This window comes from Alligator mississippiensis, chromosome 3 (genome assembly GCF_030867095.1).
Source record: "Alligator mississippiensis isolate rAllMis1 chromosome 3, rAllMis1, whole genome shotgun sequence".
Taxonomy (NCBI): domain Eukaryota; kingdom Metazoa; phylum Chordata; order Crocodylia; family Alligatoridae; genus Alligator; species Alligator mississippiensis.
Window position 1 is genome coordinate 122,698,311 of NC_081826.1, and position 27,513 is coordinate 122,725,823.

Consider the following 27,513-nt stretch of genomic DNA (forward strand, 5'->3'; position numbering starts at 1 on the left):
TAAGGCTGAACCAGGAGGGAGCAGCGTCTTTCAGCAGCACTTGGCCAGCTGGGAAAGACATCAAGGACAAAGACTGTCAGGTTAGGTACAGCATCTGATTCAGACATATGAGGCGAAAAGAGGCTGACTGGACATTTGCAACAATTCTGATGGATAAAACTGTTTGCTAGTGAGAGGCTCTTATGATTATTGCAGCCATGTCCCATTTGATCTTAGATATTCTGGAGGATAGGGAGGTGGATAAGGAAGCATGTGGGAGACATCACAAAGCCATCAAAAGAGAAAAACATCTGACTCGTGCCTCTCCAGGAGCAGAAGTTCAGTAGTTAGTGTCCACAAGTCCACAACTGATGGACTAAGTCTAGGATGGATTTCCATGGTGACTACTTATGCTTGATTCATAGGCTTCTATGAAGAAAGTTCACTCAGTCAATGTTAAGCCCTTGAAGCTGTATAGCAAATGTAGTCAGCTTGTTTTTATAACACTGTTCCCTGAGTCTGGTGGCTCTGTTTGTTTATAATTGATGCGTTATTTGTCAGAATCAGTACCACCCAGTTCAACAAAACAGCAAGAATGCAAAGCGGACCAGCTTGATGACTGAGTTACAGAAAGGTGGTTCATATAGGCACATCACATTTCTTCTTAACCCGGAATACACAAGTTGCAGAGAAAGAATGCCGTCTAAGGCCATACTGGTCTCCTGTTACAACATTCTTTATCAGTCAGTTACCCAGATACAGGTATGTGGATTCCCTGTTTCCTTGGATGGGCTGCATGTGGTGAACACTATCAGTGGTGTAAAAAGACCAAAGGGCAGAAACCTACATATTGTGATAGGGTTTCACCATACCATGAATCCTACGTATGTCCCCTAGACCAATGTTTCTCAACCCATGGGTTGTGACTAGAGGTACACCAATATATCGGTCTGATATTGGATTGGTACCTATATAAAGAAAAAAACTGTTTATATCGGATATTGGCTCAATGGGGCCGAAAAATGCCTGTGCTACATGCAGCTGCAGTGCAGCATGGAGCAGAGCTGGCAGCATGTAGAGCTGTCTCCAGCTGGTAACTTCCCCCAGACTCCTAAATAAAGACATGTAATAGGCTCTCATTAGAAATGTTGTTGAAGGAGAATTGGCAAAAGGCAGAGCTCTGTAGAAGTTCTTAGGTTAGTCAGAGGCACTGCTGATAGACTTCAGGAAAAAAAAAAGATATGTCCTGGAGATGGTAAGAAGAAACCACCTTCAGCGATGGACTGGTTAAGTCAAAGGAGGCTCCCCCACAAAGCCTGGGCCATAGAATAGTAGGGCTGCAACAGACTTCAGGAGGTCATTTAGTCCAAACCCCTATTCAAGCCAGAAATGTCCCTGGCTAAACTATCCCCATGTTGAAGAGTTGACACAGAAGGAGTACATTTGGTACCAGGCCCAACACTACTCTCTCTCTTCACTCCTTAATTCCACAAAAGGCTTAGAGAGATTATCCCCAAATGTTTCTTCATGCCTTTTCTTGTGAAAGGACACTGAATTCCTGACAGTGCTCACAATGAACCACCACTTTCCACTACACTCTGATTCCTGAGACACTGACATTGGCTTTACTGGGAAGGCTGAGGTTAGGTTTGGTGCTGTCTTCAGTACTGACTTTCCTCAGAATGATTTTAGGATCTGCTTGTCCACATACTGTTAGATGATGCAGGAACATCCATCAGGAGAGATTTTGGAGCTCAGGTTCTTTGAGCCCCATGTGACCTTCATGGACTTTTTTCAGAAGACAGAACTTCAGGCTTGCAACTCCTGACTTTTGAGTCCTCACAGGGAATGATAAAAATATTGGTCTTTATTCAGAATGTGGGATAAGTGTTGATTGTGTCCCTTCTTATGTGAAATTACCTATCAAAGGATGGGCTAAGGCTAGGAGCTTCTGGGAAAAGAGAGATCTGAACAAAGCCCAACAGTTTCTTGATCAGATCACTGTGGTCAAGTAGGAAAACAGAAATGATTCTGAAAATCTTCAGGTAAGAGCAGGTGGGTTACATATTTATGCGATTCAGGCTTTGCTGCTTCATATCAAAAGAGGAGACAGAAGGTTAATGGCCAACTTGCCATAGTATGGAAGTATGAAGAAACACAAGATGCACACGAATCCAAGTCAGACACTACTGGTCAAGAAAAATCTAGTCTTCCATGCTTGAGTCACATACACAATCCTACAGTGGTATCCAGACTAAAATACATACTTTAATACATATGGGTCCGGGTTTGCTTCTAATTTGCACCCACATGCAACCAGGGAGCATCTACACCAGAAAGGGGGTTCAACCCGGTTGTTCCATAAAAAGGATAACAGCTGTAAAATTTAGTCAAGAATCCCTGTTGATAGCACCTGTCTGGAAGAGGCACTGGAGTTTCCACACTTCCTAGGCCTTTTTCAACAGTAAGACGCTATGTTTTCTTTAAACGGTTGAAGGACCGAGGCCTTGTACAGACATTCAGTTTCTCCTGGGAGAATCTCTGCATTCCCTGGAGAAACCACAAGTGTACAGGCTTTTTGTCCCAGAGCAAAAATGGCCACTTCAGGGGAAAAAAACAACCATGGGATCAACACGGGGTTAAATTACTCTTCACTCTAATAAGCATTTCTCCTGGGAGAGAAAATGTCTGTACATACTCTGGGTAAGTTTTTCTACCAGGAGAACAACCCTGGAAAAATTCTTCCAGATTATCTTAATGTGCATATGCAACCTAGATCTGTGCTGATAAAACTCAGGGGGTAAATAAAACTTCTGTGACTGTTCTGTGACCGTGACTATGGAACTGTAGACAGAGTAATGACTTACTGGACAAATATGCTTCAACTCCAAATACTGGCCTTTTTAGAGGTGAAACTATGCAGATTCTTTAAAGGAGTAGATCATCAAAAAATGTATCATCTTCAAGATACAAGACTTGACAATTTGCTGTATAATTCCAAAGTTATCAATGACTTTCACCCATTTTTTAAAGCAATTTGTCATATTTTTCTGGCTTCCTGGCACTGCCTACAGCAATTTTATGCTAGGTACAATAATATCTAGAGCCCACAAGTCAAAAACCCTCAACTCAGCAAGAATGACAGAAGGCTATTTTAAAAAAAATAAGAAAAACTTAAGGTGATGTACAAAATCTTCTGGAGAAATCAGCATTTACAGACTTGTATTTTTCACCTTGTTGAAAATGTATAATCCCATCCATGGCCACATTAAAATACAGCAGTAAGAAAAAATACAAACAACAACAAGAACTTACTTAGCCTATCACCACCTATCACTTTCTAATATTATGGAAAATAATTAATCACAAATACTAGAGGCACATTTGACCATTGTAATTAATCTTCCTATGTATTTTACAGAGTATTTTTAGTAGTCCTACATATGAATTAACTGCATAATTATTAATAGGTAGAACTTTTGTAAGTGATATTTTAGGTTTAGAATAAGTAAAACATTCATCACTTTTTATAGTGCAGATGTAAACATTTCCAATATAGATAAGTAAGAAGCATCAGGCATCAAATGCTAGCACCTGTTGTGGTTGAAATCATATTTAGTGACAATTTTTAAATCATTTTGTCCTGTCTGACATTCAGGAATATATAAGTTCAACCAGCCTCAAGATGGATACAATATAATGGAACAAGGGATGTAATAAGAGTTTGACTATAACTTACTCAAATTATTCCTTTATCTAAATGAGTGGCGCCCAACATTTTTGCTTCATGGGCTCGATGGGCAGTGCCAGATTAGGCTGGTGGGCTCAATCTGGCCAGCATGTGGGGCCAGCAGAGGGGACCCATCCTGCCATACAGGAGTATGCAACCTAAGCCTGATCTGACTCTGGTCTCACCAAAGCTGATCAATTCTTGGGAGTGTTGTGATCTTCCCAAATACTTGTGCGTTCCCTATATAGGATGCTTTAAAAAACCTTTTATTTCACTTTCCACCTGCCAACTACTCCATTGCCCACTCTGCATCTCAAATACACTTTTAATAAGCCTACTAAAGAAACATCTTTTCCACCTAGGCATACTAGCACAGACAAACTGTTTGGACCTTGCTCACTATGATCTCCTCAGGAGACAAACAGAGAAAAACCTAACACTCATCTGATCAGGGCCCTCTCCAGCTTACAGGCCCTAAATTCTAGAGATCCAAGTATGGCCTGCTGTACTCTGTGCCACACTGTGATGAGATGAAATATTTAGAGGAACACGGCACATTTCTACCATGAGGTAACTCTGAAAGAAGTGAAAATTTAACAGATTAAATATTCTTTGTCAGTCACCTTTGTACCTCATGGATTTACTCGTTTAGGAAAACTTCCTTAGGAAATATACTTCCAGTAGATATCTACCCCTTTAGAGCTCAAACATATTTGGCATATCTTTTTCATAGAGATCCCTACCATTGACATGTTAGTTAATAGTGATGTTGTGTTCCCTTTCACTAATAAATATTTGAAGGACTACAGAGTGAGTCTTGAGCAAAATGATCTAGGCAAGCTGCAGACAGAGAAAGAACGTAACGTGTTCTGTTTTGTTTGTCTAACATTACAGTCAAGCAAATAAACTGTCAACTCCAGGTTTTTATATATGAAAACAGAATAATGTGAGTTGAGTTTTCACCTTTTTGTCCTCTAAATCTGGTTTTGGTCTTTAAAAAAACAAGTTGGTACAAAAGTTAAAAAGGGGTGGCATGCAAAATTTAGTAGGTGAAGTATGTTATGCTGGTGGTCCTTCTCATTTCTAGACTTAAGCAATTCCTCAGAAAATGCTACCTTCCAGTTTTCACCTTTTTTGTTTTACTATAGGAAAATAATAGAGTGATTCTTCTGTTGCAGAGAACTCAGAAAGATCACACTTGGTCAGAATGGTTTTAACATTATGGATTTCCATGTGAAAATGGAGTTTATCTTGGGGATAATGTTTGCACACCTAACAATGTAAATATTGTGATGCACCTTGCAGCACCCTTGAGACGATCTCAAAGCTCCTTGACTGAGAATTACAAGCACTAATTTCTTCATTTAGAGGCAACCTTCAATTCCATGTGAAGAGGCATTACTGTAACCAGTGACAGAAGACTGGACTAACACAGGTTTTCAAAACTATGCAAAAACAAGGGTGATATTTTATGAAGCAACACAGAAATAATCAAGTGTTAGGTAATGTTTTGCACACCGATATAAACAAAACCTTTGAATATGAAATTAGAGCTTAGGCTTTTAAGTAAAGAGGACACTGACTCTTCACTAATTTACAACTGAGCAGAGTCCAAACAGTGAAAGAGTCAGGACAGCAGTGCAGATAGATCACTTCTTCAGTTTGCATTAATGCTGAAAAGCAGCAGCTCTAGTGTCTAAAATTAAATCTGTTGGATTAAGGGGTTGGGACTGTTTGGATCCAAATGTTCATGAAATGAAGAAAACAACAACTTTGCAGAGCTTCATCTATATGCTGTTTGTGAAGCAAATCTGGTATGGGTTTAAGAAGGAGCATACGACAAAGGCATCACTCCCCCCATAACTTCTTAACTTTTCATGAGTATTTTCTTTGCCATCTCCCCAGAATAAATAAATGTAAAGTGTTTTAGAAAAGTAGTTTTCCTGGAGACCCTTTAGACAAATTTATTCCTACAAAAATCATACGCAACACTATACTATACTACTCGCTCTACACAGATACTGAAGGTCAATGTCAGGGCAAGGGAGGAAGAAGCAAGATCAGCCATTTTATGTGTTATGCTTCTTTGGCAGTTCAGGAAATGCAGTTTCCTTATCTTTCACCTGACTGAATATATCTGTCATACAGGAAATGTGCTCAGATGAATGGTTAAAGAAGTGAGAAGTTATCAGAGGATCCTAAATTACTCTAGAGGAGATGTTAAGTGCTTGTTTTCCATCATTTTGAAAGCTGAAATTTGGTTAGATCAGGGACACTCTAAGGCTATACATGTCTTATTTCTGTTATTTGGCCTATGTGGAGTAAGACTGATTGGCTTGGGTACTCTTCATGCCCTTCCTTATTCCTGGACTTGGCAAGGAGGCAGTGTAAACATGGCCTAAGGCAAATTTGAAGAGTCTAAATGACTGTTTCCACTAACAACTGATTCATTCATCTCTCGAGGTCAGGCAAATATTTTCCATGCTAAAGGAAAAACAGAAGAAACCAAAAGAATAATGCTTACTTAAACCATTGTATCAAACTATTATCTATGTTTACTCAACAAAATCTACCAGCATGTCCAGTATTAGTTTAATGTGTTTTAACATGAACAAAAACGACAAATCAATGATGTAACAAGATGAAGAAAAAATGCTGAATCCAAAAAGAACATTCAGTAGTATAAAAGTTATCAGCATAAATTTGCAGTAAAATTTGAAATGAGCCAATATTCTAATATGTAGGCAGAATGGTTCCTGCTACTGCAAAATAGGAAGCAGTCCCTTTGAAGCTTTCCAGGTTAAATGCTCGCAAAGGAAATCTGACATATGAATGTTCTGAAAAATTTATATTAATGTGATTGTCTTTACTTTTACATCCACAAAGTACCATCTCCCTAGAGTCAAATTCTGAGAACATAATTTTTTTTTAGAGAACACGTAGTATATTTCACTTCTGTTAGAAAACACAGAAAAGAAACAGATATCTATCTGCATTAGAGATTTCAAATCTTCTAGCCAATAATTTTAGTCAATATAAATATGAGTTTTAAATGACTTTGCAATATTGTTTGGCCTATCCACAATTCAAAAAACTTAATTAGAAAAAATATTGATTTTATTCTATACCAGTCAATCTTAACAGCCCACCAACTTAACACTAAAAATATTAATGAAATTATAACAAATTTCTTCTAACTTCTAAATATGGCCTCAGTAATTTTTTTTCTTTTATGTTTACCTGGGGTTGTACTGACATCAACGTTTTTGGACTTGAGGTACCCATCATTTGATACAAGGCACCTGTACCTAACTTTTGTGAATTATGTGGCACCCACTTTCAAAAAATAGTTTATATATTACAGTGCTTACATCTTAGCAAAGGGGGGACATGGTGGTGGTGGTGGGGAATAGGCCAGGCAGCCTGAGCCTCTGCTTGCTTATTTGCTTAGCTTTTCAGCTTACCTCCTCACACCTCATGGCACCCTTCAAAAGATCTGGCAGTAACCCGATTAAGAATCACTGCATTATGTCCTGTCATGTGAGTTACTGAACGCTCCTTGAGATGACATAGCTGTATTATCACTAGAGGACGACTTGGTTCAAAATTAATTCATAAACATAGAGCAAATGATGTCAAGTTCAATTTGACAGCCTCTTTATTTCAAAAGGAAAAACATCCTAGACTGAATGCATTTTTAGGAAGAATTAGGGATGTAAATATTGTTAAAAAAAATATCCATTTAACCTCCTCTAATTATATTGGTTAACCAATAACACAGCAATTTGGACACAGCTGCTGCTGGGAGTCACTCCTGGGGGCCTTTGACCAGATGGGGGGTGTGTGGAAGGCAGTGGCAAGCCCCACCAGACAGTACAGCCCATGTGAAGCCACCCGGGCAGCAGCAGGTGAGGGGCTTTCCCCACCCACTGCAGCAGCTGGCACGATGTGAGAGGAGCACCTGTGAATGAGCAGAAAATTGCTTAATTGATGAGTCATTAGGCTGCCCACCGTTTTCCTCTTGGACCTCATAGGCTATGGGTACTAGTCCCCCTCTCACTCCTTCCTTCCCCTCCTCGTTGCTCCTCCCTCCCGCTTGCTTGCCCTGCTGCCTTCTGGTCCCTGAAGTACCATGCTGCTTCCCTTGCCTGCCGGACTGCACTCTGGGCTAAATGATAACTGGTAATGCATTACTGGTATAAATACACTTATCGTTTAAACATTTAACCTTTCACATCCCTAGAAAGAATGACCGAAAGTTCTCATTACTTCAGGATATAGCAACATTTTGTCTGCAATGAAGTCTTTCATTTAGTAACATTACAATTATGTAGTTCCTTCCTTCTTTAATATTCACAGCAAAATCCAAATATATTGTCACTCTTATCAAAGCCATACTACAGTAAAAGCCCTGTTTTCTGGCATGAGTGGGGAATGGTGGGGTGCTGGTAATCTAAAAACGCTGGTTACCTGAGGCATGGGGGTTTCTGACCAGATGCGCCCCGGGGGGGGGGGGGGGTGTGTGACGGCGGCCGCATGCAGAGCTGCAGCAGCACGCCACATGTGAGCTTCCCCACCACCCCCTGCGTCCAGCTGGAAATTCTGGTTAATAGAAATGCCAGTTAGTAAAATGCTGGATAACAGGGCTTTTACTATATACTCATATTAAAACTGTAATCACTACATTTAGTAGTAAATGGGAATATGTTAAAAACCTTTTAAAAAAAAGGTCTTCCTTAACATCAACACATAAATTCAAATTAATTGATTTGAAAGTTTTAGAGAACAACTGTATTCATCAATATGCAGGGACCTACCAAATTCATGATTATGCGATGGTAGATTCTGTGTGAAAAAGCCCAGTCCCTGCAAAACAGCATGGGGACTATGAAAAAGCAGGAATATGGCGGGGTAGAGGGTGGGACTGGGGTAGGAGGGGGAAGAAGGGGTGCTGCAAGCAAAGGTGGGAAGCCCTGGTGTCCTGAAGCATGGGGAGGGAGGGAAAGTGGGGTGAAATTTTCATGGTGGAGTGAGATTCCCCCCCCCCCCCGATTGGCCAAGGACCCCAGAATTTGCACCCCTCCCCAGAGACTGACAGATGGCCATGAAAATGGCAGTATCCATGAAAATGGAGCCAGATGCTGCACTGGGATCGCAAAATATGGAGGCAGCTTCCATGAATTAGATAGATCCCTATCAATATGATATCCTGTATAAGACAAACCTCAGAAACTCATTTAGCAGTTTCTGCTTCAAGACAATAATCTGCTTCAGCTACAGCATCTTTTTCAGAATTCTGTATTTGTAACAGCTTATTTATATGACAATCCTTTGGGATTATATATTTTAATAATAAAAAAATAAAGTAATTTTACAGTATTTCTGGGAAAGATATTTTGGTGGAAGTCTTTACAGCCATGCCATGTGTATTAATCATGAATGATAATCCTCTCCATTTCTTTAAAGTGTCAACATATTAGTCCATTTGGAGACTACTGTTTATAACTGTTCGCACTTTATAAAAAGCACATTTAAGATATTTTCTCTTGAAATTGAATGCATGTTTCAGAGAAGTTGAGCAGCATGGCTTGGATTAAGCAAGTCCTTATGTAAAGAATTTAAGTAAACAACTAAATCCTAGCTAATATTTGACAGTTGCTGCCTTGTGGAACCAGACTGCCATTCAGTGATAATGGCAAAATGATTAAAATGTAAAACAGCATGTGAATTGTTAGGGATTAAACATCTACAGCCAAAATGTTGATGATAAATGGCCGAGCTGGCCAACTGGCTGCCCATGGGCTACATGTAGCCCCTGAGGAGTTAGTGTGGCAGCCCCTGGGCTCCTACCTGGCCTCACTCCCTGTATTGCTTTTGCTTCTGCTGCAGTTGGGATATCTAGGCTCCTGCTCCCTCCCTCAACTTTTGCTTCCTGCTCCCACCCCAGAGTGCAGCGCAGTGCAGCCCACAGTGCTAGGCAAGCCTGCGCAGTGCAGTGGCCTCGGTGCAACAAGGGAGCTAAAATGCGAGCTGCCTCGCATGCCTACCATGGTTGCCCATGTGTGTGGTACAATGGTGCTGGGAGGATCTGGGAGCCCATACTAATGTAGCTTATGTAGCTCTGGCTGCTTAGAAGTTGGACAGCCCCAATAAAAAGTATACACAGAATAAACTGTACCATTATCAAAGGATATCAATACAAGGTGTTAAGAAGCAACTGTTACAGCTGCATAACTTTGCAGTGATACAAAAATACCAAAACTGCTGCAAATTTTAACCTTGATTCATTCAGGGTCCAAATTGAAGTGAATAAGCTCACTTGTATCACTATAAGCTTGATACACATGAAACAAATTGTAATAGATGCTGTGTGTTTCCCTCCTCTTTAAATCAGCTGCAAAATATGTTTGCTCATACCCCAAAATCAAAAAGTGTACAAGGGTGAAAAAAAATTAATGCCGAGATTTTCAGGGGGGAGCAAGGGGGAATGGGGGCTGTTTTCAAAGATAATGTTGCCATGCCGGGTGACTCAGCTCCCAGAACTCCAGGGAGCAAGGGGCTCCCCACCCTGACAAACCCCGGGCAAAGGATGATCTTAGCCCAGCCCAGGCTGAGAACCCACTTACCTCCCTTACAGCAGCCCAGGGCAGGAACGCTGAGACATGAGCAGCATCTCCTGCCCGTTTTAAAAGCACGCTCTCCCTGCGTGTGAGAGGATGCGCTTCTGCTGATGTCATAAAAAAGCACTGGCAGCTCAGCCACAGGAGTGATCCCAGGTCGGGGGAGTGCCCCTGCCATGCTGGAGGGAGCCAGCAGAGGCAGGCATGCAGGGAAAGACCCTGGCACTGGCAGACATGGTATCCAGGCCACCTGTGCAAGCCAGCATGACGCTGGAGAGGTTGGCACAGCTGGCCACAAGGGAGAGCAAGGGTCATCTCACCATTGGAGGACCAACAACCCAGCCCCTGTGGGCAATTTGTGGGACCCGCCATCCAAGAGGATCCACCACTGGACATCAGATGCATGAGTCCCTGACCCCGAGTGTCGCTGTGTGGAACACGAGGGAGTTTTGAGTCCCATTTTCTTTTAGGTTGCGGAGCTATTACGAGCAAAGCCAGGGTCTTCACAGGGGAGTTTGACCCGAGACTGCTTGAGGAAAATCCAGCGAGGAAGGCTGGCAGCCCTGATTTATTTTCTGTTAAATGGATGACCAGCAGACCAGCACACGCCAGTCACACCAGACATTGACCCAAGGAAGGGGGAGAGCTGCCCTGTGACCGGAAGGGGTATCACGTGTTTGGCTGCACTCATTCTGGGCCTATGCTGCGGCAGCATTTCAGTTGGTGAGTGGATGGCGTGTAGGGGAGGCGGAGCCCCATGCCACTCACTATCACACCTAGCCAGCTAGAGGGAGAGGGGCATGTCGCCTCCTGCGGAACCTCCCACTCCAATCCTAAAATCATCAAGTCATGGTGGGCAAGTTAGAGAGGGGGATTCACCTCAGGCATTGAAGCCTCAAGTGCCCACCAGACCTGCCATGAGCACAGACAGGTTTTAAATTCTTATTTAAACAACTAAATACATTACCAGATTCTCTGAGCCACTAAAGTTCACGTGACATAATAGGGTGTCCACATACTTGAAAATCAGACCAGTTTAGACCAGTATTTAGATGCCCATATGTGAACTTAGGATCTCATTCATAAAACATCCATTTTTGAACTTCTAAGCTTTAACAGGTACCTATGGACACTAGCTTGTATCCTCATGCAGCCTAAACTCCTGTTCAACGTGGTTCATGATTTAGATTAAGACAAAATCCTGACTGGATTCTAACAGTTTTCAAAACAAAAAACAAGCATGCTATACCAAAACACTTTCTTACACCTTCACAGTACCCAAGTTTGACCTCTTAATTTGATATAGCATTGAACAGAATGATTTAGAAGCCACAGTTGAAACAGTTCACTGAAGTATGTTATAAAAGTAATAAAGAACAGTTTGCAGCTACAGAAGGGCATGTTCAAAAGACGCTAGTCACTACCACAAATTTGTCAGTAAAGAAACAAAATTATCTCCAGAATTGATGAGAGTGTAACATATTTATCAGAATATTGCTAAGGAAGACTTTGACTTTTTATAACAGTCTTCAATGCATCCAAGAAACATGTTGGGAACCCCCACACCCCACGATTTCCAGCCTCTGTTTGCCTCTGCATATACAGCAACTCCAGTAACTGTACACAAGTAACACTTGACATGAGATGATAGTTAGGCAGGCAGGATTCGATTTTAATCGATAAACAGCTCCGTCACCCACAGACTGACAGAAAAATATTTCTATTGGTAATCACTGAAATTTATGAAAAGGAGAAGCTAAGAACCAAAAACATGGAACAGGGGTAAAGAAATTTGGCACAGATACACGCATGCATACACATACAAGGTGCCTGCTGTAGGTGGGGTAGGGGGAGCCCTAGCTGAACTGCCCATGCACTACTCCTCTGGCAGTGGCTCAGGCAGCTGCTGCAGGAGTTAGGGGCTGTGCTGATAGAGCTATGCTGTGAGGCGGGTTGGAGGGGCTGGGATGTTGGCAGCCGGGAGCCCAGTGCCATTGGTCCCTCACTCTGCCCAGGCCCCAGCTGGGGATGGGGCACCAAACTCTCAGCGAGTGCAGGTCAGCCCCTGTGAGATCAGAGCATGGCAGGAATTTGGTCCTTGCCTGGATCATGCAGGGACTAGGCCAGGCAGGAGCTCTGGGAACACAGGGAGAGACAGCAGCTGCCCAGCCCAGGCATAAAGTAGCGCCCTGCAGTTGCTTAGAGGGCAAGTCCCACTTGGTGGGCACCAGTGGAGGGTCAGCCCGGTGTGGCCCAGCTTCGATGACCATGGCCTCCCACTCCTCCAGGCAGCATGGGTGTAGCAGCTAGGCCCCAGAGCACCCCCATGCACCCTGCCCTGAGCATGCTGCCTCTCTCCACTCCTGTGCAGGGTGTGCAGGGGTACCTCGGGTGCCCAAGTGCTGCCCCCTTGCTGCTAGGAGGGGCAGGAGACTGTGGCTGCCAAGGGGCCAAGCTGACTCTCTGCTGATGCCTGCCATCAGGGCTTGCCCCTTAAAGGGCTGCAGGAACAGGGAGCTGCTTCCCTCCCCAGGCTGGGCAGCCGTTGCCCTCCTCTTCTGGCCCTGCCCGCCAGGCTCTTTCCTGATAAATGAACAGAATGATTTAAAGCAGGTATGCTTTACTGATTTATGGATATTTACTTTTATATATATTAACATGCAATTTTTAGAGGTGCATCAATACATTGGTGCCATATTGAATTGGCACCGATAAAAAGAAAATTAACATTATCAGCTATTGGCATTTTTTTGGCCAGTATAGCTGATAATGTACCAATAAATATAATGTGCCTTGTGGCCAGGGCCCTGGATATCATATGCATGTGCGCAGACGTAGCATGCACATGGCCAGGAATGCAGTGTGGAAAATAGCACCTTGCAGGTAAGTGGGGGGGGGAGGGGGAGGAAGGGGCACGAGGGAGGAGCAGATTGAAGTCCCCACAGCGAGGGACGGAGAGGGACAGGGGATGGGGGTGCTGCTCAGCCAAAGTAGTGAATGGGGCCCAGGGCTGGGGCAGGGAGCAGGCAGCTCATCCAGGGGGCACAGGAGTGGGAGATGGGGAGGCAGCTCCCCGCTCCTGTGTGCCCCCAGGGATTTGTGTGTGGGGCAAGGGCAGAGGCAGGCAGGATGCCTGCTGTGGGCTCAGGGCTCTCCCCTGTACATTGTCCCAGAAGCTGCACACTGGCCACGTGTCCTCTGCCTATCCAGCAGCGGTGGTGGTGGTGAATTGTGCCTCCCACCACTGGATAGGCACAGGACATGCGGCTAGCACGTGGCTCCCAGGGCAAAGGCATCAGGGCAGAGAGCCCCAAGCCCGCAGTGGACAGCCTGCATCTGCCCTTGCCAAAAAACTCGTTACTGGTGCACTCCTAGTGATTTTATAAATAGCCATGCTGTCATAACTACATTGTCTGCCCCCCCCAACACCTCTAATTTTGTGCAATATTAAAAATCTAAACTGATAAAAATCAAAAGAAATCTTTAAAAAATATACACTGATTTTAGCCATCAACATGATAAAGAAAATAAGAACTGAATTCTGCGAACGAATGATAGTTTAAGAGTGGGATTTTCATAGAATGTGGAGGAGTGCTGTTATAAATGATGCATGCAAAATAGTGGCTGAATCCTGCCTATACTTAAGAAACATTTCTGAAAATGTCCCACTAGTTGTAACACTGATTCAGTCCCCCTCATTTTAGAAACACTGAAGGTGAAGGGCCTGAGATAAATGAAACTAGCAGGTGTTGCAATTTTAAACATCATGTGGACAGGACCTTCCTTAATGGTCATGTGACTAGATGTAAAGAACACCAATGGCACTCAGTGGCTCATCTCCATTAGGGCCACCAATGCTATGAACAGTGATGAAGTTGAACTGGAGGTTTATTTCTGTTTAAGGTTTTGGCATGAACGTTGGCCAGCAGACAGGTTTCCTAGAAGCAGCAGTTGAAGTCAGTGCAGGACAACAATGTGACACTATCAAACACTTCTGTCAAGCTATTTCAAGGGTTTCTTTTCCTTTTTCTTCCTTTTCTTAAGTGTACTTTCTTCCCTTTTCTTCATTTACTACATTGTGAAAGTGAGTTATGAAAGCTGGACCTGTAAGAACTTGCTCCTGTGTTCAGATGACACCTAAGGGTTTGTTCTGCGCCTAGCAATGGAGTCATTTAGAATGCTAATTCTCTCTCTAGCTCCTAATGACTGTATTTGAATGGATGCAACCTGCTGCTTGTATTTGATAGGGCTGCTGTTGACCAGTGAACAATGATTTGTGTTTCTGCTATAGCAGACTTCATGACATTAATATACAGGATATGTAAATGCACAAAATTAACGAGGCAGCAAACTATATGCATATATAATACAATAGCTTGTTATAAAAATCAATGGATCTGAATAAAAAGTGACGTTTAAGGAAGCTACCAAGACTAACTTGGTGTTGACTTTCACTTAGCACTAGATCATCTATTCTTATAGACTGGGTACTGTAGAAATTAATAGTTTGCTAACCAGAACATTAAAAAAATCCTTAGTTTGGGGAAAAAATAGTTTTCAGTTCTGTTACACCACCTTTAATCAGAAGATTCTGAAGCATTTTATAACAAGCTTTTTTATTAAACTTTATGACTAACTGACCTTTCCTACCAATAGTGTGCATGTATGGGAAATTAAAAAGTTATAACTGTTCTTCTCAGACTTTCTGGTAGAAAACTTGAATGCGTTCATGTAAACAAAAAGCATCTTTTAGACAGTCAGGACTGCTTGACATTGATAAGAATGCAGTCAACATTCATGAGCTACTTTTAGTTACTGCTGATCAAAACCATATTTTCGTCCCCGAGTCAGGATATGTACAGCAAACTGATACAGACTGAGAACAGTGTAGCAGACAACCACAAACAGCACATAAGTGAAGGTGAAAGGTTATTTGTTTTCCTAAAACATTCAGTATTGGTTACAGCTTTTGTCCTAGTAACTCTGCATGTTGACATAAATTAGGAACCACTGTACAGAAAGTGAGCAGGAATGCAAGCTGTTACACCATGGGGCATTCAGTGGGAGATGTTCAACCCAGAGATGTCTGGGTCAGGACTGAAAATTAGATGATTGCCGCTGTCAGGCATGGGGCAGCAGAGGTTCCTGTCTACCCCCACCCGTAGCATCTGATCCCATCCCACCTGCCCCAACCAGCACAGTCCTGGGCTCCAGTTGGAGAACAGGGACTGACGTGGGGGCCAGTGCCACCAGTCAGTTGATTGTCGGCCCCAGCCCAGGCAGCTGTGGTTCAAACACCTCCAGATTGAACATCGGTTGGGGATGACAATCAGCTGATTAGCAGCACTGGTCCTGGGCCAACTCCATACCCATCGGAGACCAGGGCTGCCCCAGGCGAGGGCCAAGAATACTGCTGGCAGGTCAGTTGAAGACTGGGACTATCCAGGGCTGATTTCAACAATCATCTGATTGTCATGCACCTGCCCTTGAGAGCCCCAGTATGCAGACATGCCACTTGTTCAATTTAAACCATTAGACAAAAACAGCCATAAAAATGTTCTGTTATTTGTTGAACATTTTTTTTATGCCTGGTTTGCCATTTTATGACTCCCTTAATTGGGTGCATGTGTAGCACCCTTGCCATTTATGCCACAATTAGCATGCTAATCTTGGTATAACTGATGTGTAGAGGGGGTCATGGGGATCCACATTTAAAACATTTGGCCAAAAAGAACTGAGCAACTGCATCACTTGTCAGCAGAATTTTGCCTCATAAAACTTGCAGATTTTCCCTACAGCACCTGTCAAAGCAGGCAGCTTATTTCCATGAGCAAGTGTGAAGCAATGTTTTACAAATTAGAGAATATTACCTGAGATGCCAAGTTGAGACAACTTTGATTATTTGCCATTAAAAACAAAATCTCTATCAGCTGGAATTTAATAATCTAAGTTTTTAGTGGTCTCGTAGACTGTAGTTAATAGATGTAAAAGCAAGTACTAGTGCTTGCTTTCTACAGTTCTGTCAAAAGCTTTTGTGTTTTAGTAAAATATACAATGTGGGTACTAGCATCTTGTAATTAGATTTTGTGTTTTCATCATGCTTTTGTTAACAAGTCAAAATCACTACTAAACAGAAAACAAAGCATAAAATGCAGAAATTATCCATTTTGCACCAAGGAAACAAACAGCAACACTTTTTACTTTCGTAACATTTTCCATGAGATGACTGCATAGCCATTTACAAATGCTAACATTAGTACTAATCAGGAGAATTAATTCATCTAGGTATTATCCCAGAAGTGCAGGGGTGTCAAAGATATGGCCTGTGGGCTGGATCTGACCTGCAGAGCCCTATCTGTTGGTGCTTTCCCTTGGTTTCAGAGTTGTCCCACATTCTGTATGCAGCATGCACCAAACTGGCCCTATGCAGAGAGCCCAGGATGTGCTGCATGTGGCACATGCCCCAGCCATTCTAGAACCCATGCTGCACCCCCTCTGACCGGTTTGGAACCTGCTCTGTATATGGTGCCTGCTCCAGCCGGTCTGTGACCCTCACTACATACAGCGCTTGCCCTGGCTGATATGGGACCTGCACTGCACCACTCTTAAATCTGCCCCCCGTTCTCACATAATAGTGATAGCTCTCTAAGATCCTTTAAACCGTGTCTTGTTACCCCTTGAATTTTCTGTGGTTTACTCTATCTTGCATAGTTGAAGGAAAAGCAAACCAAATTTTGTAGTTCAACATCCAATAGTTATCATCAGCATCTAAACAACAATGAACAGACTGCTCAAGAATATACTCTAGCTTATTAAATATTTATAGTTTCAGTTCTAAAGACTATAGCAAAGATCGTAGCATTGCAATCATGGATTCTAGTTTTGTAGAATGGACAGAAGTGTTTAATAATTTTACAAAGTAAGTGTTAGATTTTTCCCACTCATCATGGAAATTTTAAAACATTTTTCTTTCATTGATTTTTTAACTGAAGCTCTTATGATGTGGCTATTGAGACTTTTAACTTGTAGCGTTCCTTTTGAAAGGCCTATCTGACATTCTACCATTTCAAATACAAATGATATAATGCTGTTGATGGGTTATAAATATGGTACCATGTACACCTGCTTGGAAAAGACTGTGCCTGTATTACAGGAGGCAGCAAATTTTTGGAGCTGCTCTAATTTATTTTTGGAAGTGAAATGAATAGATTCCTAACAGAATGAGTTAATCTAATCCTAAAGGGAAAGAATGCATCTTTTATGTATGTAACAAATAGCAAAACATTACTACAATTACAAGAAATGAGAGGTAAAATGCACTTTTAAGGATAATTTTGGTGTTTGAGAGGATAATTTTGGTGTTGAGTCTTCATGCTTTACTAACTTGATAGACAATACAATGATCTTTGCTCTTGTTATGCTTAAAGACTGCCTCTTACAAAAGACAGAACACTTGTTTATGTGGATTGTTGTTTACTGGGCTCTGAATCACATTTTTCAGTAGAAATCCATCTCTGCAGAAGTGCTGTGAATTTTATTCCTGTCCTTAAAAGGCACATGCAGGAAATAGACATAGATTTTAGTTTTTGAACACCTGACATTTCTGACCAAGAAAGACAGTAATTGAGAAAAAAAAGGACAAGATCATGTTACTGTTACCTTAATACTTCAGAAGAAAAAACTGCTAAAGCCAGAAAAATCAAGAGTCTTGAATTCTGTTTTTCCTCCCCCTCCCCCATTATGTATTGGAGCCTGAGGTCATCTTGTAAATTGACAACCTTTTCTAAAAAAATCTATTCCCTGCTTTATAATTGTTCTTCATCTTTTTATACCAGTTCCAATCTGCCCTTGCTCTCAACCACAATCTGTTATTCTATAAAATTCTTGCACTTCTAAAAAAAAAGTCAGTCTTCATATCACAAGGGCATCTGCAAATATAAGATTCCACGTTGTGTGTCTCTTAACTTCCTAGCTGAGGACAACCACCAACATAATAGAGAAGTGGACCGAGTGCAGAGCCAAGATGCATACTTTGACTTAAAAAGTTATTATATTACTGGCTCTTGTTCTGACATTTGCAGAAGTTTGACAATTATACATCTTTTATTAGTCTGATGAACACTTCAAATATGTGTGCATGTGTATTTATATGTACACACACACACACACGTACGTGTGTGTGTGTGTGTGTGTGTTTTACCTCAGAGTTCACTCAGAACTTCTCTTGAAACTTTGTCAAATGCTTTTTCTACATGTATAAAGACCACATTTAACAGTTTATTTTTCTCTCTGCATTCGTCTCGAAGGATTCTGAGGATGAACATAAGATCTATTGTACTCTTTCCCTTGCTAAAGGCAAACTAATTACTACTGATCTCTATGTTGCTTCTGAACCTAAATTCAAACAGTTTCTTCATAAATTTTCAATTTATATTTACCTCTATTCTGTTTAAAGATGGGCAATACTGTATCTTAATCCCACTCCTCTGGAATCTTTAATTTCTGTGTAATTTTCAGGATTGATTCAAGTAGCCATGACTTAAATGCATCTCTAAATTCTTCAAAAACTTCCACTACTATGGCAAGTGGCCCTGTTGCTTTTCCATTTCTCAGTTTATTTAGTTGGCTTTCAATTTCATTCTTATTAACTGCTGGAATTTCATCTTTATGTATAAGGTCCACGAATGTGACAGGTTCTTGGGGAAATTTGTTTAATACATTCTCAAAATATTGCTTTCAAGCATGCACAAAGAAGATTAACACCTGATCTAGAAGAAGCTTATCTCTAACAACATTGAGGACATCATTATCAACATTCTTGGGTTTGTTTGTTTTTTTGCATATCAGTTTTTAGCCAACCTATGTATCGTTTTTACCTTTTCTACTATTCAGTTTCTCATACAAGTAATTTAGTACTACTTTTACTTTTGCTACTGCCATTTTGTAACCATTTTCTTTTCCATGTAAGCTGCTGTATCCACTTTTTGTCCACTTACTGAATACTACTCTCTCTTTTCTTGTTGCTCTTTAAACCTCAGTATTTCCCCACCAGATTTCCCACCTTGTTTTCCTAATGATTTTAGTTTCACCCAACATTTCCTTAGCAACTACACATACAACTTTTAACCCAGAGTATTTGCATTGAGATTATCACCATAAGACCACAAGGTGAATTAGCCACAAAGGGCTAGCTAATTGTCATGATTTATCTTCCATCATTACATTTTCCCCAGTATTTACTTTCTTTACTTTATCCTTCAGTAGTAACCCAAAGTCAGCTACCAGAACATGATATTGCATCACAATACTCTCATTAGACATTACTTTATAAAATTTCACTTCTCTGATAGCTATCATGACTAGAAGTATTATAGACCTATTATGACAAGTGCTTTTTGTGGTGATTGCTGGCTGCCCTTTTTCTGGAAAAATGTGTTTATCAATGTTGGATGAGGGACTTACGAATGCTGTAGCGAGGTATCTCCTCCATTCTTTTGTCCATATCCACACCTCCTGCGGACTTTATTGAACTCTCCACAATATCTGCTGATATATGTATTCACATCCACTACCAGGATGGTCCTTTCATTAGAAAGAATAACTGATAGAGTTTCATTTAATGCCGTTACAAAGTCATCTTTTTCTTTTTGATTGCAGCTCATCTGTGGAGCATATGCACGGATGATATAAACTGTATTCCATTCTATATAAAGGTTTGATGACTCTTGCACCTCACAAAATAAGAATTCCATGCATTTTTAAAATAATTTCTACATTGCCCTGAAGCATTTCTATAAACATTTGAATTTTTTAAATACAGAGAACACTGTATCCTAATTATAATCCGTAAACTTCATCTATCCTAAAAATGTAAAAGGAAGTGTCAAGAACACCAAAGCCCTTGGTATGCCACTTAATTGTTTGAAAGAGAAGGTAATGAGAACATGGAATCACTGATGATTGGGAAAAAATAATGTTGCTAGATGATGTAATCTGTTGTTCTTCGGAGATGAGCATGAGCAGAAGTATGATTTAGTACAAAAGATTTAAGTTTTCTGGAGCCTAAATTATTTTGGAAGATGGGTAGAACATTTGATAATGTAATTCTCTAGAAAATTCACCGGAACAGCTTCTTTTTTTCTAGTTCACAATACTTAAAGAAATGGAATTTGCTACATGGATCTTATATCTTTCCAAATACCTAGTAAATGTGAAAACCGCTAATCAACACTGAAAATTAATGATGCAATTTGAAATGCATCAGGACATAAAACTTTGTTTGTGGAAACAGAGGAGCAGCATATTGAGGAAATCCATAATCTGGAATCGTTACTGTGATAATGTGCATTCTTTTTTCAGACTCTAACACTACTCTTTTACATTTGTTTCATTCAGATGTGACATCTATTAGTCTTAAACAGTCCAAAATGACAGTTAAACTGGTGATTGCCATTATAATTACTGAAAAACAAAACTATGAAAATTTGATACGACATTTATCCGAACCACAGCCATTTCAAGTATCACATATTTAAAGAAATACTGAAGTGCTTCATGTACACACTTCCACAGAAATTTAAACTCACCAGTGCATTACAAGTGCTTGTCATAACTAGGGAAAAAAGGTGTTAACATTGTGTTAGCTAATATGCGGTAACTAATTTGGTAAGATCTTACTAAATGGTTATAATTTTCACACTTGTTATTGTTAGATATCTGAGCATAAAAATAGTTTTAAAATGACAAATGACTTGATAACTACAAACATCTATTTGAAAATGACCTAATAGTAACTATAAATTGAGAATAATACATTCCCTATTAGCAGTCTCGATCGACACTGTCTGAAAAGTGCAAAGTTACGTTCAAGTTGCTGAAGTTACTTTCTAAAGATGCAAAAAACAGAAGTGGATGAGGAAGCATTTACTTTTTGTAGAAACAAGCAACAGAAAGTTAAAAAGGTGACAGAACGTCTTAGGTGCAATTATTCTGAAATTTCAAAGTTCATGTATTAAACATGATATTTATTTAAAACTTGCTGAGAAAGAATCAACACTTAAGTGTACTCCAGAGTACTGCAGAAGATCAGATGTCTTCCTTGATCACAAGTGATGGCTGGTTAATTTTTTTTTTATTTTTTTTTTTTAAGACTGCTACTCACATGCCCTTTTTTAGAATGCTTAGGAAAATGCACCTGCCCGAAATACACAGACTGAAATCTACAGAGTACAAGAAAGCTTTTGATGGAAGCGCTATTTATTTCACCATTAGACTTCTACAGGGGCACTATTCACTGCTATACAGCTCATTAACAAACTCTTTCAATTCTCATTTTAAGATTTTTTTTCAGGGTGAAAAAAAACAGTGTTTTCAAATAGTAGACATCTCTGTTCTCTTGCCCTAATGTGCTCAAAAAGGCATTTTAGTTCATTTCCGTCCCCTAACTTCTGGTTCTCAGACTCGACAAATGTATTATGTTGATGATGCTTTCTTCAAAATTCCTTAGTTCTAATGAAAAACCAAAGCAGCAACAAACTTCACCTGTGTAAGCATGTGGGTAAGCAGTGCTTAATAGGATAAATAAAATGGGTTATCAGTGGTGTTTTAGCCCTGCTAAGCCCTTAATTTACAATTTTGTCTTTCTTTAATAGCAAAATAATTTGCTTTTTTACAAGATAACCATCTCATTGAACTCCAAATGAAAAAAACAGCTGAGAGACCAAATCCTGTTCCCACTGAAGTTATCAGTAAAATGCCCATTGATTGCAGTAGGACCAATCTCTGTTTATGGATTTTTTTTATATGCTTACTTCATTTTTGGTTAAGTTTTATAGATGAAAAAAAGCCAATACAAAATGGAATTGCGCAAACAGTCTTGTTTAGCTCAGACTTTCTGTCCACCTTGAACTGAAGTGGTTTTAGGCAAGTTGCCTACCTAATGTTCAAAAGCAGCCAAGTGCCTAGAAAAAACCCAGCTTAAAAGGACTGAATACACATGGAAAATTTCAGATTTAAGAATCAGCATCTGTTTACACCTTTGGCTTTGAAGAGCAAAGAAACAAACTACAAAATAAACAAATCCCATCACAATCAAACAAATAAGGAGAGTCCTAATGAGTAAGGGCAGTTGTAAACAGTAGATGAATCAATAAGACTGCAGCTCTTCACTGAGAGTAACAATCAATAAATGACCCTGTATTATTCTGATGATGCTGGTAAAGGATTTTGTTAGCATTCCAGAGAAGTAATGGGATCACAAACTCAGGGCTGATTGCCATTGTGGAACTCTGCCACATAGTGCATTAATTTCCACCCCCTATATTCTGTAGACAAAATGCAGGGTGCTTCTGTTTCTGTTCAGAAATAGTGAATGCTTAAAACATCCTCATGATTCTTACAGTATGAAAAGAGGTTCAAAGAGCATCTATGAAATATAAAATGTATTTAGCTAGTTCTTTTGTATACATTTCTCTCATTTTTTCCCCAAAGTGGGACAAAGTGCATTTTGGTTTGCTGGACTCTCCCATTGGGCTCACGGTAAACTCCAAAACAACATGATGGCTTTGAGATAACTTCATAATACTGACAAGACTGCACTTTGTCAGGGATAGCTAAAGATAACAGCAGTGTTGTTGCTTGCTTACTGCATTCAGTCAGCAAAAGAAAAATAAAAGGCACTGACAATAAATACAGGAACGTGGTCTGCATCCTCTTTATTTCCGATAAATCCATTTCATAACTACAGAAATGTATGTTTGTATTTGGCAACAGTTGTTTAAAAATAAAAACCAAAATATCATTGTTTTAGTGCGCATTACAGAAACATAACTCCCCAAGTGAATCTGATGCATTAATAACAGCTCTTTAACTTCTGTCTAATGATTTTTGCAGCCATGTAATGGAATATTTTACTGCTATTTTCAGCCATCTGTGCTGCTTTTCCTTTCAATACAGGTTTGCCAAAGCCGTAATGAAATTCTCTGCGCTTTATGCCATTACACGTTTGTTAATACCAACACACCAATTAAATGTATCAGCAGTGTCACAAATACTGACAGCTGAACTATCATGTTGGCAAGCACACAACTGCCATGTACACAGTCTTAGAAAGCCTTCTGGCAGGGGGATGCTCTTCAGCCAGCCTCCTGACCCATCTAATGGTTTTCCCTCTAACAGTAAAGGGGACCCAGGAGGAAACATATTTAAAGGTTAGAGTGCTATCCTGGAACCCATGAGATTACAGTTCAAATCCCTGCTCTGCTACAAATTACTTTCTGATTGTGCATAAAATCACTGGTACATGCACACGACACAATGCAGTGCCTTGAAGAGACACCTGACTTATCTCTGAAAAGTCTTCTCTGCAGGACTGCCACCTAGCCCGTGGAAAGGAAGCAGCATAAATTCATTATGCTCATCTTGTCTCTTTATGCCCCAGTCCCCTAACTGGGCTCTCCTATCACACTTAGTGAGGAATGATAGAGGAAAAACAGATAGGGATGTACTTGAATGATGCGACCACGGGATCGTAGGAAAGTAGGGTTGGAAGAGACCACATGAGGTCATCTAGTCCAGCCCCCTGTTTAAGGCATGATTATTCCTGACTAAAATAGAGTCAAGTGGATATGTAATCTGCTCCTGAAAATTTCTAGGGATGGGAATTCCACAATTTCCCTGACTAGCTTGTTCCACTCTCTAACATACAATGGGGTTGATCACTCTCACAGTCAGAAAGTTCTTCCTAATCTCCATTTTAAATTTCCTATGCTGCAGTTTGAGGCCATTGCTCCTAGTCCTGTCCTCTACAGAGACAAGTCTATTTCTGTTATCTTTATAATTGCCTTTTAGGTATCTGAAGCCTGTTATCAAATTGCCCTTCACTCTTCACTTCTCCAGACTAAATGATCCTAGTTCTTTCAGCCTTTCCTCATACACCATGTTGTTCAGGCCTCAAACCATTTTGATGCTTTCTAATCTGTCTACATCTGTCTTCAAGTGTGAGGTGCAAAACTGGACACAGTACTGCAGCTGAGGTCTCAAGTGCAATGCAGAGCAGAGCAGAGCAGAAGAATAATTTCCCTTGATTTATAAGTGATGCTCCTGCTAATACAACCCAGTATGATAGGTTTTTCTGGGGGTTTTTGGTTTGGTTTTTTTTGGTAACGTGTACACTGTTGCCTCGTATTCTGTTTATTGCCTACAGCATGCAGGCCAAATGCAGCTTGTGGCACCAAAGGTATCTGGCCTGAGGGGATCCCCATAGATCAGGAAGTCTGATAGCAGGGGAGCAGTGGGAATAAATACAGCCAACCATGCCAGTTCCAAAATCCCAAACCCCAAGTCCTGTGAAACATGTAGGGCAATGGTTACTAACCAGCAGACCTCAATCTACTGGTAGATCTCAGAGCCTCTTGGAGTCGATCTGAGGCTGAAGTGGGGGGGAAAGGGGGAGGCGAGTGCCTGCATGCATGCAAGTGCCCCTGCCCAGCACGACAGTCTGTGGGGGAAGGAAGGGACAGGGGCTAGATCGAGGCCCCCACGGTGAGGGACAGTGCCTCAAGTTGAGTGGGGCCCCAGATGGGTTGAGTGGAGCAGGTTGAGCTGCAAGTTGAGTGGGGCCCTGGATGGGTAGGACTTACCTGCTGGGGATGCGTGCCCCCAAACAATTTTTTCTCCCTCTGCCTTGATCTGCCCCTCCCCGCCCACTTCCCGCCTTACAGATTTATCTGCTGGACAGGGGGCTGGAGGGGGGGAGGGGAGGAGGGTGGCAGCAGCAGGGTACGCTAGATCTTTGGTTGCTTTTAAATGCCAAAAGTGATCTCCTACTTAAAAAGGTTGGGCACCACTGATGTAGGGCCAGGTCATGCCTTCTCCCTCTAACCCCACAGCTGGATGAGGTCAAGCCACACCTCCTTGCCCTCATGGGGGTTAAGCCACATGCCCTCCCTTCTCCCGCCAACATGGCTAGATTTGAGCCAGAATGCTCCTTGCCCCCTTCCATGTGGCCAGATGCTGCCCTGCTGCAACCACTTTCCCAGAAGGGAAGCACCTGCCAGATGTGGCCTGCAGACAGCTTGGGTACTGCCCATCTGGCCCATCAGCCAAAAGTGTTGAGTACTATTGGTGCACTGTAACCACCAGGTCCTTCTCTGCAGGACTGCAACCTAGCCAATCCTTCCCCAGTTTGTATTTGTGCACATAGTTATTGCAGGACTTCGCACTTGTCCTTGTTGAATCTCATCTGACTGATTGCAGACTATTTCTCCAGTTTATCTAGGTCATTCTGGATCCTAGTCCTAAACTTCAGAGTCTCTGTATCTCCACCCAACTTTGTATTATCCACAAATTTGCTAAGCATGCACACAATCCTACTGTCCAAATCATTAATGTAGGTACTTACATGGGACTTAGATACAAGGAATGCTCTATTTAGAATCAGACTCAAACCCGACATTGGCATATTGCAAGTGTAGGAAAAACAAATGTGAGAGCAAAGGGGAATATTTTAGCTATGAGCCCTCCAGAAAGGATTGAGAGAGGAAAAGTTCACAGATTTCCCTTAGGAAATCAGCATGATTGAAAGTAATCCCTAATATCATTTTCTATTCACATGTGAAGTGAAGTAGATGCTTACTCTACTTGCTAATGTAATATTCTTTCTGATTTTTGCTGCTCAGCTGATGAACAAAATGAAGAGCAGTTAGAGCAAATCGGAGGACAAATACGGAGGATATCATTATTCAGAAGAATATTTATCTGAAATATCCAAAGAACCTTGTCTGCTTATCTGAAATAATGCATCCAGTTGAGAGATAAAGAGAAGGAGTGAGCACAAACTGAGAATTAAAATTCCAAAGGACACATACTAAAGTGAGATTCATCTCTGAATAATTCTGCATTGCTGAAGGACCGATCTACTTAATCAGAAGAAAGAGAGGAATTAAAGAAGATTGAAATGTTTATGTAAGGTATATGAACACTGATTAATTCTTCATTTCTACGCTGCCCCATAAGAAGAGAACTCAATCTGAATGGCAGGTAAATTCAGAACTAATAAACAGAGGCTAAGGGTGGTTTTCTGCAATACTGCAAAAATCTAGCTTTCGAGCATGGTGCCTTCTGCTGTTTTGGTGGATGCAGCAGAACATTCCATAGGTCATGTATGCATTTTCCCGATGATGCTGAGTTTTATTTGTCCTAAAAATGTGTCAAATAACCTTTAGTTTTATTTTTCTAACTTGAAGCAATTAATAGCCCCCAAGAAGTTTTGTAAATGTAACAGTTGATACAAGCTGTTTTCACACACATCTATACTACAGGCTGATATATACCACAGTCCCTTAGTAACTCAACCTCCCACATTCAATGCAGTGGTGGACCTTAAAAATTCACCACTTGTTTTAGAGAGGGAAGGCTTTTTTGTTATACCTTTTATTGGACTAACTGTATACGTACGTAGGAGAGATGTTAGACAAGATTTTGGGTACAACATGCCCTTCAAGGTTGGCAAAGTAATACATACAGTCTCAGCTAAATGCTAAGGAAGAAGGAAAAATCAAAGAAATACTAAAATAGTAGTATCTACAACAAGTATTTTAGAGCTACCTGTGGACAGATTATTTTCTTCCATCGAAAAGCAAACAAAACACCCTTTCAAAAATATTGTGCTGGAACAGGTGAGAAATGTTCTTGTCACACAGGCAAAGAGGTGTTAAATATTTTTAGTCTAATTAAACAGGGTTAAAATGTTTTTATTTAAACACTAACATATGCCAATGATGCAATGTTTTGAAATGGTGTGCGAGAGATGGTCTACTGATGTACAGTGATTAGGAGGGAGGGGAACAGAACTCAGGTAATTGTGTTCAGTTTTTCCCAGTACAATATGAAAACATTTAAACGTCCAGTAAGGAACGCTGTTAAAGTCTGTAATTTGATCTACCTTAAAACAGCAAGGAAGATTGCTGCATTTTAAGACTATTACTCAGCTGCAGAGATACTAAGCAAACAAAACAATGCTATAATTATAGGTTTGGTAAACACTACCAGGCGTGTTAAAATTCAGTTTTTGGCTCTGGACCAGCAGATTAAAATTAATTTAATACAATATTCCCAGACCTATGGCAACATCATTTGATGATAACGATATTTTGGCAGGATTGGGCACTAAAATAAACTGAAGTT

The 27,513-nt window shown here is 40.9% G+C and overlaps 1 protein-coding gene across 5 annotated transcripts in view; it reads right to left on the reverse strand.

Moving 5' to 3' along the window:
• The window catches only part of LYRM4 (LYR motif containing 4), a 129,191-nt gene that overhangs the window by 21,258 nt on the left and 80,420 nt on the right, over positions 1–27,513 (reverse strand). The window contains exon 3 of one of the 5 annotated variants that reach the window (XM_019490473.2): positions 19,792–19,991. The exons of the other annotated variants lie outside the window; for them this stretch is intronic. Within the exon in view, the coding sequence (XP_019346018.2) occupies positions 19,792–19,991 (200 nt within the window). The remainder of the gene's footprint in view (positions 1–19,791; positions 19,992–27,513) is intronic. 5 annotated transcript variants of the gene reach the window in all.